This window comes from Lagenorhynchus albirostris, chromosome 2 (genome assembly GCF_949774975.1).
Source record: "Lagenorhynchus albirostris chromosome 2, mLagAlb1.1, whole genome shotgun sequence".
Taxonomy (NCBI): Eukaryota; Metazoa; Chordata; class Mammalia; order Artiodactyla; family Delphinidae; genus Lagenorhynchus; species Lagenorhynchus albirostris.
In genome coordinates, this window is record NC_083096.1 from 111,780,945 (window position 1) to 111,798,904 (window position 17,960).

At 36.2% G+C, this 17,960-nt stretch overlaps 1 protein-coding gene across 1 annotated transcript in view; it reads right to left on the minus strand.

The window, feature by feature from the left end:
* The window catches only part of DNAI3 (dynein axonemal intermediate chain 3), a 72,204-nt gene that overhangs the window by 22,376 nt on the left and 31,868 nt on the right, over positions 1-17,960 (minus strand). The window contains exons 8-15 of the mRNA XM_060141917.1: positions 17,100-17,290; positions 16,208-16,332; positions 14,012-14,101; positions 12,055-12,141; positions 11,115-11,243; positions 8,588-8,661; positions 3,984-4,131; positions 2,529-2,616 (exon numbers count right to left, since the gene is read on the minus strand). Coding sequence (XP_059997900.1) covers positions 2,529-2,616; positions 3,984-4,131; positions 8,588-8,661; positions 11,115-11,243; positions 12,055-12,141; positions 14,012-14,101; positions 16,208-16,332; positions 17,100-17,290 — 932 coding nt within the window. The remainder of the gene's footprint in view (positions 1-2,528; positions 2,617-3,983; positions 4,132-8,587; positions 8,662-11,114; positions 11,244-12,054; positions 12,142-14,011; positions 14,102-16,207; positions 16,333-17,099; positions 17,291-17,960) is intronic.

The following is a 17,960-nucleotide window of genomic DNA, read 5'->3' on the forward strand; positions in this document are numbered from 1 at the left end:
GTTACAGGATAGAAAGCCCAGTGATAAAACCATGCACATATGGTCACCTTATTTTTGATAAAGGAAGCAAGAACATATAATGGAAAAAAGCCAGCCTCTTCAATAAGTGGTGCTGGGAAAACTGGACAGCTACATGTAAAAGAATGAAATTAGAACACTCTCAAACACCATACACAAAAATAAACTCAAAATGGATTAAAGACCTAAATGTAAAGCCAGACACTATAAAACTCTTAGAGGAAAACATAGGCAGAACACTCTATGACATAAATCACTGAAAGATGCTTTTTGGCCCACCTCCTAGAGAAATGGAAATAAAAACAAAAATAAACAAATGGGACCTAATGAAACTTAAAAGTTTTTGCACAGCAAAGGAAAACATAAACTAGACAAAAAGACAACTCTCAGAATGGGAGAAAATATTTGCAAATGAAGCAGCTGACAAAGGACTAATCTCCAAAATATACAAGCAGCTCATGCAGCTCAATATCGAAAAAACAAACAACCCAATCCAAAAATGGGCAGAAGACCTAAACAGACAGTTCTACAAAGATATACAGATTGCCAACAAACAGGTGAAAGGATGCTCAACATCACTGATCATTAGAGAAATGCAAATCAAAACTGCAATAAGGTATCACCTCACACCAGTCAGAATGGCCATCATCAAAAAATCTAGAAACAATAAACGCTGGAGAAGGTGTGGAGGAAAGGGAACCCTCTTGCACTGTTGATGGGAACGTAAATTGATACAGCCACTATGGAGAACAGTATGGAGGTTCCTTAAAAGACTAAAAATAGAACTACCATACAACCCAGCAATCCCACTACTGGGCATATACCCTGAGAAAACCATAATTCAAAAAGAGACATGTACCACAATGTTCATTGAAGCTCTATTTGCAATAGCCAGGACATGGAAGCAACCTAAGTGTCCATCGACAGATGAATGGATAAAGAAGATGTGACACATATACACAATGGAATATTACTCAGCCATAAAAAGAAACGAAACTGAGTTATTTGTAGTGAGGTGGATGTACCTAGATAGAGTCTGTCATACAGAGTGAAGTAAGTCAGAAAGAGAAAAGCAAATACCATGTGGTAACACATATATATGGAATTAAAAAAAAAAAAAAAGGCACTTCCCTGGTGGCACAGTGGTTGGGAGTCCGCCTGCCGATGCAGGGGACACGGGTTCATGCCCCGGTCTGGGAAGATCCCACATGCCATGGAGCGACTGGGCCCGTGAGCCATGGCCGCTGAGCCTGTGCGTCCGGAGCGTGTGCTCCACAACGGGAGAGGCCACAACAGTGAGAGGCCCGCGTACCACAAAAAACAACAACAACAACAAAAAACATGTGGAATGTTTTAATATTGCTTTGAAAATGTCTATAAAAATTCAGTGATTCCATTTTTTTTAGCATGAGGTCTTGGGTTGTATCTATGAAACACACAGCTTCAAAGTGAATTTTGCCCAAGCTGGGTATTAGTTGTATAATATGTTTTTCTTCAATGTCCTATTATTTAACTGAACATTGAACAATTTATAAATGTAAATCCTTTTGATAAGGCAAATGTTTGAAAAATACTTCAGTTGCTAGTGATTCTCATACACTTTCATTATGCATTGCTCTCCAGGTGGGATATTATCCACAACTTTATTCAAACAGTTTTGACAGCTCACATGCATACCCTTCAATTACTTCAACAAAGGTGTATAGGTTGAGATATATTTAAAAGTCAAGGGGCTTCCCTGGTCGTGCAGTGGCTAAGAATCCACCTGCCAATGCAGGGGACAAGGGTTTGAGCCCTGGTCCAGGAAGATTCCCACATGCCGCGGAGCAGCTAAGCCCGTGTGCCACAACTACTGAGCCTGCGCTTTAGAGCCTGTGAGCCGCAACTACTGAAGCCTGTGCTCTTAGAGCCTGTGCTCCACAACAAGAGAAGCCATGGCAATGAGAAGCCCGCGCACTGCAATGAAGAGTAGCCCCTGTTCGTTGCAACTAGAGAAAGCCCGCGTGCAGCAACGAAGACCCAACACAGCCAAAAAAAAAAAAAAGTCAATTGTTCTTTCTTTCCTCAGTTTTCTCATGGTGTTGTATAAATATTAATTTTTCTATTCTATTCTGATTGAGAATGGTAATTTGTTTCTGAGCACTTCATAACTTAGTTTGCTAGACTTGAGATGCATTCCATTCTGTAGAGTTATTCTTGACCACATACATATTCATTAAGTGAGCTCTGTTAAATTTTTTAGTGTAATGAATTTTCAAAAATATATGAATGTACTCAATAACTGTGAAACTGAATTGAATTGAGTTCTGTCAAGTCTTTTGTTGTGTATAGGCAGTTTTAGTGTGTTGGCTATAGCGATTACAGCCTTTGTAAAGTTCCATATTGGAGGGTTTGCTTTTCTGTATTTTTTTTTTTAATTAGACTATCCTAACAAGTATTCACCTTAGACGTAAGGAACTACTAACACCTGAACTTCATTAGATGCCTTTTTAATAAGAAAAAGCAGTTACCTTGTGCTTTGTAAAGAAGACTGTCTTCACTCAGGCTTAACTTGGTTGGGCAGTGGTCTAAAGCTGTTTCACCTTTAGACAGCCTTATCTTTTGAGAGAACATACAAGAAAGATTATTTCCATATATCCTTAAATTATCCATGGCTGGTTTATTCTTGCTTTTCCCTTCTGCCCCCAGATCTCTATGTCCCTACTTCCCTCTCCTTCTCCCTTCTGCATTCTCCCTCAGATTCTGGTTGCTTTTCCCCAATGGCAGGCACCTAAACCACAGTTTCTAAAACCAGGCTACTGAGGGGAGCTTGTCTGGGGGCTCATTTCCAAATCCCAAAGTCTCATGTGTTGTTAAACTTCTGAAAATGTTTTGTCTTCTATTCCATAAAATCTCATTGTTGGTTTTAATATAAAATAATGGCCTATTCCCCTGTTCCCTAAATCTTTTAGTTAAACAAAGCTCCAAACAGTTGTGCAGGGACCTTGCATTCCCCTGGAGCTGTCAAGTCCCTTCAGGGACACACATGCCCCTGAGTTCCAGGATGGCCCTGAGTCTGCTCCAGAATGGGAAACTGTCACACTTTACATTTTCCCCTCATGTCTCCCTCCTCACTTTTCTCCAACAGGATGTTTGTCCACATGCTATACAATTATTCTCAGGTGAATTTTTGTTTGCTTGTTTCTTTTAAAAGTATTTACATCTCAGTAAATCCTACCCTAGAAAATTTCTAATCCTATTTAATTTCTAATCCTAGTTACTTCAGGAATATTCTCACCCCTCTGTGCTCTCTCTTCCACTGGGAGCAAATACATGATAATGTAATTCTAGTGATACTTGTAAATCAGAGGAAAAGAAAAATATTAAGTTTGGAATTAGAATTAAACATTCCAAAGAAAAAGAGCCATCAATGTCAGAAGTTCATTCATACTTTTCACATACTTCCCATCCACGGCCTTATCTTTCTTAAATTAAAACTACTTTTCTTCAAGCTCTGCCACTGAAGATAACTACAAATAATTTCTCTTTCAATTACTTTCAGTTTTATTTGGTCATAGGTATTACAATACAATTCTACTATTGATATGCAAAATACGTAGAATTTTGGCTACAGGAGGGGTAAAATTAGCTTTCCCAGGCTAACCTAAGAGCCTACCAATTTTTAAGCAACTGCTATACAAATGAATAATTATTACACAAACCACTGGTAAGTTGTGGCTTGCTTATACATGAACAAATATCAATCTTGAGTTCACAATAACTGTGATTTCTGCCTTGACCTAGGCAGACCTTATAATAACTCTCACTGAAGAACTGATTGGTTGAATGAATATAAGTATTGTAATGTCCTGTGTTAATCTGAGCTGCTCTACTTTTATAGTGTGTGTATATGTATGTATGTCTATGCATATAAACCATATAGTGTATATAAGCAAATAAAATGGACTAAATCCCATGTTACTTACCTTAGAAAGAGGTTTCCAGGAGAGATTTAGATGCAAAAAAGTGGATGGTACATCAAAAGGAACTTCAATACTTTCTTCTTTCTTTTTCTCTGGTGGTGGTTGAGGGGTTAAGGCTTTCTGAGGTCTGATATCCCAAAAACATATTGTGCTTTAAAAAAAGTTTACAGTTTATTTTTTAACTAAGTACAAAGAAGAGGTGTAACCTCAGGACTACCATTCTTGCTGCTACACATTACCAATGTGATCATGGCTATATTTGATATCTCTGAATTTAAGATTTTTATGAAATAGGACTGTTTTGCATTGAATATTTTGGGGAATTATACCATTTATAGGGTTATTTAATGACTTTGCTAGTATTGAGACTAATATTATCATACATGAGAGCTGAGTTTTGAGATTGACATAATCTTTTCTTAAAACATAACAGTTTTATTGAAATATAACCCATATATCACAAAATTCACCCATTTAAAGTAGTCAATTCAGTGGTTTTTAATACATTCATTGAGTGGTGCAAGACATTACCACAATCGATTTTAGAAGATTTTCATCACCTTCCAGAAAAAAACGTGTACATATTACCAGTAAGTCCCCATTTCCCTTAATCCCTCCGACTAGCCCTGGGCAACCACTAACCTACTTCCTGTCTCTACAGATTTGTCTATTCTGGACATTTCATATAAATGGAATCATATAGTATGTGGTCTTTTGTGACTGGCATCTTTCATTTAGCATGTTTTCAAAGGTCATTCATGATGTAGTATATATCAGTACATCATTCCTTTTTATTGTCAAATAATATTCCATTGTATGGACTATACTACACTTTATTTACCCATTCCTCATTTGATGGAGTGATGAATGAATAAATTTGGGTTATTTCCTCTTTTTGCTATTATGATTAATGCTGTTATGAACATTTGTTGGTAAGTTTTTGTGGATGTAGGTTTTCACTTCTCTTGGATATATATTTAGGAGTGGAATTACTGGGTTATATGGTAACACCTATATTTAATCTTTTGAGGAACTGCTAGATTGTTTTCCAAAGCAACTGGATCATTTTTGAGGATTCCAATTTCTCTACACCCTCACCAAATGTATTACTTTTTTTTGTCTTGAGGATTCCAATTTCTCTACATTCTCACCAACATTTACTATTTTTTGTCTTTTTTAAACTTTAGCTATCCTAGTGGGTGTGAAGTTGTAGCTCATCAAAAGTGATTCTGATTTGCATTTCCTTGTGCCTTTGGGGTAATGTCTAGGAAATCAGTACCTAATCCAAGGTCATAAACATTTACATTTATGTTTGCCTATGTTTTCTTCTAAGAGTTTTACAGTTTTAGCTCTTATATTTAGGTCTTTATTTCATTTTCAATTAATTTTTGTATAGCGTGTGAGGTAATTATTTTGCAGGTGAATACCCATTTGTCCTAGCACCATTCATTGAAAAGACTATTCTTTCTCCATTAAATTGTCTTGGTACCCTTGTTGAAAATCAGTTGACCACAGATATATGGGTTTATTTCTGGACTTTCAATTCTATTCCATTGATCTATATGTCTATCTTTCAGCCATTCTCAGTACATGTGTCTCTACAACGGTAACTGTGCAGAAAGTTTAGAGATTAAGAAGTGTGAGTCTTCCAACTTTGTTCTTTTCTGTCAAGACTGTTTTGGCTATTTTGTGTCATTGTGGTTTTGATTTGACAGCTAATGATTTTGAGCATCTTTTCTTGTGCGTATTGGACATTTGTCTATCTTTTTTGAAGAAATGTCTATTGATAATCTTTGCTCATTTTTAAATTAGATTATTTGTCTTTTTATTGTTGAGTTGTAAGAGTTCTTTATATATTCTTAATAGAAATCTCTTATCAGATATATGATTTGCAAATATTTTCTCCCATTGTATGGGTTGTCTTTTAAATTTCTTGATAGTGCTTCAAAAGCACTATCAACTTGAATTTTGATGAAGTTCAATTTATCTTTTTTTATTTTATTGCTTGTTTTAGTGTTTTTTATATATATAACACATACACAGAGTTGGATTTAATGTGCTTTGTACATAGTAGGCATACAGTAAGTGTCATTTCTCCTTTTATTTCTCCTTCCTCACAGGTTGATTATGAAAATCAAATGAGGGCTTCCTGGTGGTGCAGTGGTTGAGAGTCCGCCAGGGGACGCGGGTTCGTGCCCCGGTCCGGGAGGATCCCACATGCCGTGAAGCGGCTGGGTCCGTGAGCCGTGGCCGCTGAGCCTGCGTGTCGGGAGCCTGTGCTCCACAACGGGAGAGGCCACAACAGTGAGGGGCCACGGCATGTGGGATCTTCCCGGACCGGGGCACGAATCTGTGTCCCCTGCATCGGCAGGTGGACTCTCAACCACTGCGCCACCACGGAAGCCCTAGAGTGTTATTTTTAACACAATAAACTTGGTAAAAAATTATGATACTTGTTCAGTACTTCAGTATATAATGTCTTTGTAGTAATTATGTGAAAACATAATAAGAACAGCAAAGAATATGCCACATTAGCTCCATAATTTCTGTCACTTAGGTTATGAGTAAACAGATTAATAAATTTAAGATATTATTAAAGAATTTAGATGTGTAAGTTAAAGTATTTAGATAAACAGATGGTAACTTGAGACTAACAAAACTTTTATTCATTTATGTGAATTAGTTAATATTATTTATTCATTTAATAATGGGTAAATAATTAAAATTAATAAAAATATTAATCATATTAATGGGCAAAACATAAATCATTGGTAGAATACCACAGATGACATAATAAAATGTTTTAAAATATAATTATAGTTGGTTTAAACCTGTTTTTCCAAATTACATAGCTCTTCTTGAATCTCATTTATAGCATTAATTTTCATTATTTGTAAAATGGTTTTGCTAAATACAGATAGCTTCAGTTGAACTTTCTGCATCAATCAATCACACATCCTTAATTAGCAGAACCCTATTTTATCTTATTCTGTATTATAAGACCCTTAGTATGGCTAAAGTATAAAGACTAGAACTGATGAATTTTCTGGATAGCTAAAAATGGGACTTTCTAAATGCATAAACTTTTTTTTACTTTAACAACTTTTGAAGGAGCTATTTCCAGAATATTTCAGAATATTTCCAAATTCAAGGGCCATCATTATAGACAACAATCAAGGACCTGTATCTTCAACATATAACATGTAATATTTTAAGTCTGTTCAGAGCTTCTAAATGTTCTCCAAGGCCACTGAAGAACAGTATAGCTTTCCATTCTGTTGTTTATAATCAACACTATACCATAAGCATCTTTCCATGAAATAATAATACAATCTTAATTGTTGCATAATATTTCATATGACCCTGTAGGTGCTATGTGTTGTTTTTGCCTGGGCAGCAATTCCCCCCTCCTTTTTTAGCAAGAGTCTTCTAATTGGTTCTTTGAGAACTGCCCCTTTCCCGTTGCATGCAGTCAGGTTGGAACTGTCATTCAAGGCGCTCTGCCATTCCTTCCCTGGCCAAAGGTGTGAGTTCATGATGTAACAGAAGCTAGTCAGACTCTCTTCTGTCACTCTGAATCTTGAACGGTGACACAGTGGTTGGAACCGATCCATTCAGATGGTAGGGGCTGGCCATTCATTCTGGCCACTCACTAGGTATACAGTGAGCTATAGGTGACAATGTATTTGCCTTCAAAGCCTCATTTCCTCTATCTATACGTATTTTTCAGGGTTGAGAATATAAAAATAGTTAACCTGCTAAAGCACGTAGTACAGTATTGGCATAAACTTCCAATAAATTTATTTTATCCCCTTAAGTTAACTATAGTTAATTTCTGTCGCTTGCACTCACAGAACCTTACCTAATATGTGCCCACAGGGTTAATCATGTCTCCCCAACCCCCTGCCCATGGCTGCTGCTAATGTTACTTATGCCTTCACCTGCCACTCCACAGCTGCTTCTGCTGTGATCAGTGTCTAAAACTTACGGTGTCATGATATCTATTGGGGTCAAAGCTACTTGGAGTGGTAAAGTTTTGCCAGTATTTGAATGCTAGATAATAGTATTGCCCTTCTTGCCCTTCTTACCCTTCTTATGTCCTACTTCACTCTGAATTTTCAGTTCTATAAATTGGGGTATACAATTTTTAAAAATAAACATTCTTCAACATAGTTACTGAATTACTTATAAAAACATTTGTAATAAATATACAATAAAAAATGTAAAACTCTTGCACTTTTTAAAAGAAACTTTCCCAATTAAATGTTGTCATCTTCGTAATTGTGAGATAAAATTGAATGTAAACAATACATATTAAAAATTTACAAATATGTGAATATGAAGAAACAGAATAACTATGGATAATGTTATACAACATTACCAACCATGAAACCTAGTTAATTCTTCTTTTTACAACATATTCGTATCCACAAAAAGATTTTTCTAAAACCAGCAACAATCTAACATTCTGTTCTTTAGTTATATTAGGTTTAATTGTTACAACAAAGATTATTTAAGGAACAGAAGAGGACAATGACTTTATAAGCATCTAAAAAAAGAATATATTGTTTGAAAACATATTAGGTAATGATTAAAATAAGACATACCAGTCTGCTGAACAAGTGACAAGTTGACAGGATATTCCACTTCGATTTTCAAAGACAGATCCCAATCTGTTAATCTATTTTTAAAAATGCTGGAAGTAAGTTCTGTGTACCTAGGACAGTAATGACTTTTTTCTCAAAGATTTTTACGCTAAATTTTTTTTTCTCCTTTGCTTTAATTTTTATTAAAAGAACAACACAAACAGAATTTGGAAACTGGAAAGTTTCAAAATCAAATATAATTCTGCTATACATATTTTCCAGCCTTTTTCTCACAGAAACATTTTTACATTTTAAAATTAGTTTTAGTTAGTATGCATATAAATTTCCATCTTAAGATCTTTCAGTTAATGTAATTTGAACATTTACCTATGTAGTCATAAATCATTCTGTTTTTTAATATATAGATGATGTATCATAATTTCATTACCATTATTATTAGAAATGTAGGCACTCTGTTTTTCACTATTAATTGTGGAGCTGAACATGGGAGCTTTTATGAGATTGTTAAGCAGGTAAGATCAATAGAAAAGAGACTTGGTGTTACATTAGATACCTACAGCATGCAGTGAATGCTGGGGTGCCTGCATTCTTTTAGTAATTAGTGGCACAACTCTGCTAGCACACAGAGGAGTCCAAGGAGGGTTAGTGGCTCCTTAGAGTCCTAGAAGGTCCAAGATTCCAACCAGCTAGCTCTCAAAGGAGGTGGAAGGTTTTGTGGCAACCTATGAAGATGCTACTCTCAAATCAATAGGGAAACATGACTTTCCCCAATACCCTACGTACTTGGTGGGATTGATGAGCAAAAGGTCAAACAAAGGTGGGGGTTCCAGCAGCAGATAAACAGTAGAAGTAGGGGTGGAAGGAAGAATACAGGCGCAGCAGTGGTAAGGCCTGTTGGCAAGGCCTGTTGGCATCACGGGAGCTAGGATCCTAGAAACCTGGCTGACGCTGCTGTGGCATCAGCCCAGTCAGGATCTCTTAACAGCTGCCAGCTTCCACTGTGATTGATAAACAATCCAGAACCCATCTTTCCTCTCCCTCTAGTAAGGCTTCCTTGTTGTAGGAAGTTCAAAACTCCACAGTTGCGCTTGCTCTGGAGTTTTATGTTTTAATGATTTAAAAAAAAAAAAAACCCAAATCATATTATAGAGTTTGGAAAATAGAAGGTTTTAAAATCAAATATAATTCTACCTTACATTCTTTTCCAATCTTTTTCATGGATACACTTTGACATGATTTGTCAAGGTATGCATTGTATGTCTTAGGACACAAATTGGATTATTTCTTTGCATAAATTTCCCAAATTTGAATTACTGGTCAAAAACTTTGAAAATTTGGATGATTTAAGAACCACATTGACTAAATTGTATTCTAAAACTTTTATGTTGGAACCAGTAATGTTGGAGTTTATTGATTTCACCATTTCATCCTTTCTAACATGGGAAATTACTAGAAAATTTCATTTAAAAATTAAATAGGTCCAATGGAAAAGAAAAAAATCAAATAGGTCCAAAATAGTACATTATTGTTCCTTTATTATTAATTTCTTTGATATTAGAAAGTCTGAATAATTTTCCTGTTTATCTACTAATTGTTTTTCAGTATATGTCTTTAGCTTATTTACTGGAAAATTTGTATTTACCATATTTGAGGCAAATATTTTTCTTCATTTTGCTACTTGCTCTTTATTTTGTAATTTAAAACTTTACATGTATATGATTTGAATTTCTTTCAATATTAATTAGCTTAGAAAACTACAGAATCCAGAAATACGATATTCTATTTTGATTTGTTGTATTTATTTTGGTCCATTATAACTTTGAAAAGTAATTGTGCTTTTGCATAATCCATTTAAATATCTTGAAGGGCTAATCACCCTTCATAACTCTAAGTTTTCAGAATATTCTTTGATATTCTGACCTTTTAATTTCCATAGACTCTTAGTTCCTTGAGGGAAACATTTGGGAAGCTTACTAGTTTTCAAATTCACAAACAGCAGCTGTTATGGGTCAAGTAAAGAACCACAAAGCCATACTGCAGCACAGATGCTAGGCAGTCAGCTGGGCTCACTCACTGCACAAATAGTCTTCACCTACCAGTCTCATGACACACTCAATTCAAGACTGCCTTGCAAAATGACACATTACTACATGTCACAGATCTTCAAGGTTATATGCTCTAAATAGTTGAAATCATAAACTTTAAATCTGCAAAGGCTAAGGGTGTAAAATATTTGCACTCTATTTTTACAACCTTCACTTTCTCCACTTGTATTGGATTATATCAGTGCTAATACCACCTACATTTTTTATTTTTATAAACCACTGAAGTTGACACATTGGCATTATTCTCATCCCTAAGTCTGATCTTGGTCTGTCAACAGTGACACAACTGTGTGATGTGTTGTTTCTGGTTATTTCACAATTAAAATGCAAATGAATTGTTGACTTCAAACATCCTCTTTGAATAAAATCTTCTAAAAACTTACAAGCCAGCAGGAGAAAAGTATGAAGCCATCAAGACTCACCTCAAATGTGTCAGGCAGCCAATGTATATCTGTAATAACTTTCCTATGTCCATTTTCTATTGAGGAGACTGCACAGTGTCTGATATACATTGCTTCTGTATTAGTCTCTGGTTCAAGGAGAAACATAGGCTGTAAAATGTTACAAGAAAGTTATGTGCTAATTTCAGAGAGCTGATGAAGCAACTCATACTTTACTTATCATTCCAATTAAAATCGATAATTTGGAGAAATACCAGTTCAAGGAAAAACACAAATTAGTGTTTCTATGTATTATATAGTTAGATAATAAGATTATCTTCTTTCTACTTCAGTTTAGTCTAAGATTTTATCTCTAAATTTTAACAAGAATGACTGACCTATTCCCTAAAGAACCAATGAGATCCCATTTTTGAAGGAGTATTTCTGTGAGTGCACAGAAAACCACATCCCATGGTTTCTTGGTCAGAGACCTGTGGGAGCTGAGGAATCTCTAGACCTCTTGGCAGGATCCACAGCTTCACAAATCATAGTGTTTTATTACCTGGAAGGCTTTTAACCCCTTCATTTTATACACGAGAAAATTGATGCTTGCTGAGGGGATGGGGGACATATCCAAACTCACAGGACTGTGATTTAAAGCCTGGATGCATGGGTCTTCTATCCAGTGCTCTTTCAACTACATCACTTTAGGCAATCCCTTGGCCCCTCCATTTTATTTAACAACAATAAAAACAAAAAAGAACCCCTGGAATAGACAGTACAATCTGTTTAGTGGTGTTTTAAATCAAGGGCCTACATAAAAGTGATTCAAAACACATCCACAGCAGATGTGAAGACTTAGGAAATAACACTTTTTTTTTTTTCTAGTGAGTCTCTGTTTAGCTTGGCAACCCTGTTGTGTACGTTTTGATAAACTCCTGAACGGAAAAAATTTGCAAGTGAAAAGTTACAAAAAGCTAACCTTGAGTGTGACGTTTTTACTTCTACTACCACCTGCCTTGATGTTTTCTATTCGATCTGCATGTGCGGTAATATCCCACATGACAATCTAAAACAGAAATAAATGTTATTACAACATACTTTCAGGAACTAGCAAATTGCATCTTGAACATTTAAAAAAACCTATTGGTATTGCATGCACTCTGATAAATAAACCACCTTGGGAGGATAATCAAATTTAGCCTACATCTTAAGTAAGTCAGCAACTCTTATTTTTTATCTTTATTTATTTATTTTAACATCTTTATTGGAGTATAATTGCTTTACGATGGTGTGTTAGTTTCTGCTTTATAACAAAGTGAATCAGTTATACATATACATATGTTCCCATATCTCTTCCCTCTTGCCTCTCCCTCCCTCCCACCCTCTCTATCCCACCCCTCTAGGTGGTCACAAAGCACGGAGCTGATCTCCCTGTGAGCCAGCAACTTTTAAAGCTTATATAAAAAATGTTTTCTTCTCTTTATTTATTTATGTTTTTGGCTTTATATATTTTTTATTTATTTTGAGGTACACATACATTTATTAATTTTGTTACTCTTAATTTGTTCCTATTTCTCCATCCTGTTATTCAGGATTTTCCCCTTCTTTTTAATAATGTTTTCTTCTCTTTAAAAGAATTTTCAGCACTTTGATTTTTTGTGCTTGTGGTAATAAATGCTAGTGGTTTTTTTTTTTGTTTTTTTGTTTTGCTTTGTTTTTTTTAAATCCAAGGTAGGCATAATGCAATTCTCTCTGCTTTGGGAAGAGTTCTTCCTCTGTTTTAGGGAATGTGGGGACAGTTGCTTTAGACACAGGAGAAAGCAGTCTGCTCTCCAGAATTAAGTACAAACACCCAAAATTGTTCAAAAGGCTAGGAAATGATGATTTCTATTTAATTGAATATTATGGCCAACTCTGAATTTGCATATACACAGATGGTCATTTTTTGAAAAATCAGAACAAAGCAGAATATGCAACACTAAATTAGAATAATTGTCAATGACTAAAAGTCATTTCAGTACACTAAAATGTAAACAAAATGTCAGGATCACAGAATTGTGAGTAATTTTATTTTCAGCATTTGCTTTTCTAAAATATTCTAAAACAAAGTTGTGTCACCTTCTCAATGAGTAAAAACAGCAGTATTTGCAGGGCTTGGAGGATGTACTCTTGCTCCTCACTAGATCACCAGTTATTGTTGAATAAAACCGAGGAAAAAAATTAGTTTTCTTAAATGTTTTTGGTTCTGGATAAGTTGGCACGGATGATGCAGACATTTACATTTCAACTACCTAAAAGTTTTCCTAGCCACACGATAAAAAATCATTATACCCTGGTAATGGTCAAACTCACTGTGTCACAATGAATTTAAACTTTGATCATAAAATAGCTGTAAGATTTTTGTTTTGCTCTGTTGGAGAAACAGGCAATTGGAAGATAGAATCTAAATTTTATATAAATTAGATAATTTAAAAGAGAAAAAAGAAAAAAAGCAAATAGGATATCAAATTATACACACATAAATTCAGTGATATAAGTATGTTTTTCAGAGAATTCTGTTTAAATTCTGGATCATTCCCTAACTCCTACCTCTAGGGAAATTTCAGAAGAGGGCTCTTGACCAAGAGGTATTATGCTTATGGTTTTTGTTCTTCCCTGGAATCTTGTACAACGCGTGGTTCTATCCCAGCAACACAAATAGATCTGACTCGGTTTTCTTCCAGTTATCATAACTGGGTTACCCTGTGGACATCTTGAGCCCAGATACCATGTCTAACACATCTTCATACCCCAGTTCCTAGCATGGTGACTGGCATACAATTGACATGCCTTCCCTCTGCTGAGTTGAACCCTTAAGTTAAAAAAACTACCAGGCAAAATGTGTTACAGAATGCTGTCTAAATTAATAAAGAACTGAAAAAAAAAGCCATATGTACCTGCCCGTTTATGCACCCTCCAGCAATGATATTAGGGTCACTTGGACAGAACTGGAAGCAGAAGATGTCATCTGGGCTTTCCAGCATTAACTAAGGCAAACCCCCCAAATTCAAGAGAGAATGAGAAAATCTATTAAGATCACGGCTAGAAATAATATTAATAAAGTCAAAAGTCTAATTTTATAGCTATTTATAAGAAACATGCACATGAATTCCATTCCCAGAATTCTACCTCTGGATTGGAAGCTGCTTTTGCTGAATTTTATTCTGGACATTGATCATGCATATGAGAGCAGGTAGTTTCTCAAGGGGACCCAATCTCCCCTCCCCTCCCCTCCCCTTTGTGGGTCATTGCTGGGGCATGTTATAATTTTTTATAAATAAAAAGACTACGAAATCAGTGTTTCTGAAAAGTGTGGAGAGCAAGCTCTGGGGGCCAGCATATTTGTATGATTTTTTCCCTGCTGCATATACCTAGTCTGGCACAGAGGTGAGCGCTCAAAAATAAAATGCGTTGAAAAAGAGAAGACGGCGGCTCTGCCAGCGGTAATATTACAAATTTTAAAATAATACGGAACCCATAAGGTAAACAAAATCAAGTGCCTGGAGGGTAGGGAGGAAGTCTTGCAAGGAATACACCAGTGTGAGGAAATAGATATACTAACCATAGTTAGCACCTGAGCTACTGTGTTACCACCAAGCTAAACACTTGCATGGTTGCCATTCTTTAAACATAACAGCCAAAAATACAGGCCCCAGAGGCCATTGGTTTGCCACCACTGAGCTAAAGATTTCAAATTGGAATTGAGGTGAATTATCTTGGTTTATTTGGTACTTTGTGGATTCTAGAGAAACCTCTACTTTTGAAAATGAAATCTTTTAATACTTTCCTATAGTTTTGATTAGAACAAAGGCAAAATTAATCATTTGTATCATATCTTTAAGAAATTATTTACATGTCTTTTTAAAGCTATTCTTCAAAATAGAGGAAAGGTTAAAAATTTTTTTAAATAAAAATAAATAAATAGAATATAATTAACTTTATAAGTATATTTAACAAAACTATAAATTTTATATGGAATTTCTATCTTAATAAACTGATTACTGACTTCCTTAAGAAACTAAAATAAATAAATCACGTTTCTATATTAAAAAAATAGAGGACAGGAGAGTCTTTCTTTCCTCTTCCTATTTGCCTGGAGGTTCAGCCACACTTCCATGGCATGGAGTGAAGAGCAGTTCTACACTGCTGGAAAATGATAGAAAACACCAGTGAGAGAATGGCACCATACCTGTGGTAAGTAGGCTGACAAGGAAGAATGACAGATCTGTCATTTTGATCTCTGTATCTATAAAAAAGCATCTAGACTCTATAACAGTAAAACTGCCTTAATTCAGATGAATTAGGGAAGAAGGAATAAGGGGACACTAGGGTTTATTAGGGAAAGACTTAATTATATAATGCTTTATAAAAACAAAATATTATTATATTTAAGTACATTGAAAAAACTTAATCTAACACTATAAAGCACCCTCCCCCTAAGCAGAACTCATCTTGAGCAGATATCGGAAATTGAACACTGTGGGGGCAAACCCAGCCTTTAGCCTTATTTTATTTGGACTGCTGTGTGTTTTGGTTTGGTTTTAGTTGAGCTGTTTGAAAATTGGGAGATCACACACAAAATTGCTGGATTCTCTTGACAAGTGGGACCACCTGGCAAGGAGAGTAGAAGAGTAGCTGTCCCCGTGGATGGGCTGGGTACCCTCTAGGGCCACAGTCCCCACCATTCCCCACTGTCTCCCACACAGTCATCTTTACTCATTACCATCTCCTACTGGTGATCCTTGGAATCAAGGAAATCCACATGAAACTAAAATCTCTTTGCATTTGAACAATTAGTACCTAAATAAAGTCCATAAAAGAGTTTGCTCTTTAAAATCATTTGAACATTCCTCTTACCATGTTTTTTTTTAAATAACATGTTGATTTGTTCAATATATCTTTTCAATAAACTAAGTGTAAACTTAAATTTTGCTCAAATTGAATGATGACAAATTCTGAATTGAAGAAAGCCTAGCTTTATAAGGGTTTATAACATTAAGTGATTATAAAGTATTTTGCAATTAAAACTGCTAAAGATATGTGAAAGTAGTAGTTAAAATTTTTAGAACATGTGGATGACTCTCCTTCATTACCTGAGGCTGTATGGGATCGGAGAAACTCCAGAAAAGAATCAGTGATGGTTGCAGCAACAGTTTACCAGAAAAGTGGACCCTCTCTTCAAAGGAGAGTCGTACAGCCACTGACACAGCTATTAGCCCTGATAGAAACACAACTAGAAATTAAAATCTGCAGCAACTGTGCATGGAGAAGTGTTTTTAGGTTTTGTTCTCCTACACAGTCACTGTTCATTTCCATTTTGATGAAACGTGTGTAAAAATATTCTACAGGAGACCAAGAGTGTTTTTAGAGCTCTACTGTCTAATACATTGGTTGCCAGTAGCCATGTGTTGCTTATTTAGCACTTGAACTGTGGCTGGACCAAATTGAGATGTTCACAAAATAAACAGTGTACTTTGAAGACTTAGTAAGAAAAAAAGATGTGTTGTGTTTCTTTTTTTGTTTTTGTTTTTTTTGTGTGTGTGAGGAGAGGGCCAATGTTGGGCAGGAAAGGATGAAGAAAGAGGGCACAGATGGCTCTGTCCATGGATCCACCCTCACACATTCCTATCCCCTTGGTTGCTGAGCTCTTTAAAGGAGGTGTATCTCCTATCCCGTCCAGTCAGTTGAGAGTCAGGGGGAATGAAGTTCCAGATTTGGCATTGCACCAGCTGGGTGACCTGAGTCAGTCACTTTACTGAGAGCTCTGGTCCTCTCCTTATAAAGTAGAGACCACAATGTGGTCCCACAAGGTAGCTGGGAGGACACATGATGGAGAGAATGTGCAGAAAGTGCTTCGCAAGTGCCTGCACTCAGGAATGGAAGTTGTCTCATGGAAAGTGAGCTAGTTTGTAATTCTACATATAAAAGCAACAGATTATTTCAATGTCATCCCAGAATGGAATCCCAGTCATGATTCTGCCTCACCATAGATGATCGGATGCCAGGAGACACAGGTGATCATCTTCTCTGTTAGGTTATGCATGTAAGTAAAGGACTGGTACTCTTTCAGGTGGGTATCAGTCTTGTCCCCAAAGGTTCCTTCTTCTTCTGCCAGGCTTTTCCAGTCATTAATAAATGTATTCATGATTTCATTTTGCTGCAGGGCTATTTCAACACTATTTTGTAAAAGAAAAAAAAAGGAATCAAGATGTTGGATTTTAGTATTCAGTGATACGTCTTTCAGCAGCTCCTCCTGCTTCATTTATACTGAAAGAAAAAGTATTCTCAATTGTATTTGGTAACTAAAGATTAATCCTGTGTGAAATAAATGACTTAAGAGAAAAAAATTCAAGATAGTATGCTACTCAGAACTTCTTCTAGTGCCAGGAAGGTGTTAGCTGACAGCCTCTAGCATCATCACAACTTGCCTCACTTTCCCAGCCGAGGTCATGCTCTCTCCCAGTCAATGACTGAGCATGGTGGGGGGACCTGCAAGATGGCAGAGGAGTAAGTCGTGGAGATCACCTTCCTTGCCACAAATACATCAAAAACACATCTAAATGTTGAACAACTCCTACAGAACACCTACTGAATGCCAGCAGAAGACCTCAGATTTCCCAAGAGACTAGAAGCTCCCCATGACGTACATGGCCGTGTGGCCAACAGCATCTTGGTGCTCTGGCTGGGTGTCAGGCCTGAGCCTTTGAGGTGGGAGAGCTGAGTTCAGGACATTGATGCACCACAGACCTCCCAGTCCCACATAATATCAATCGGCAAGAGCTGTCCCAGAGATCTCCATCTCAACGCTAAGACCCAGCTCCAATCAACGACCAGCAAGCTACAGTG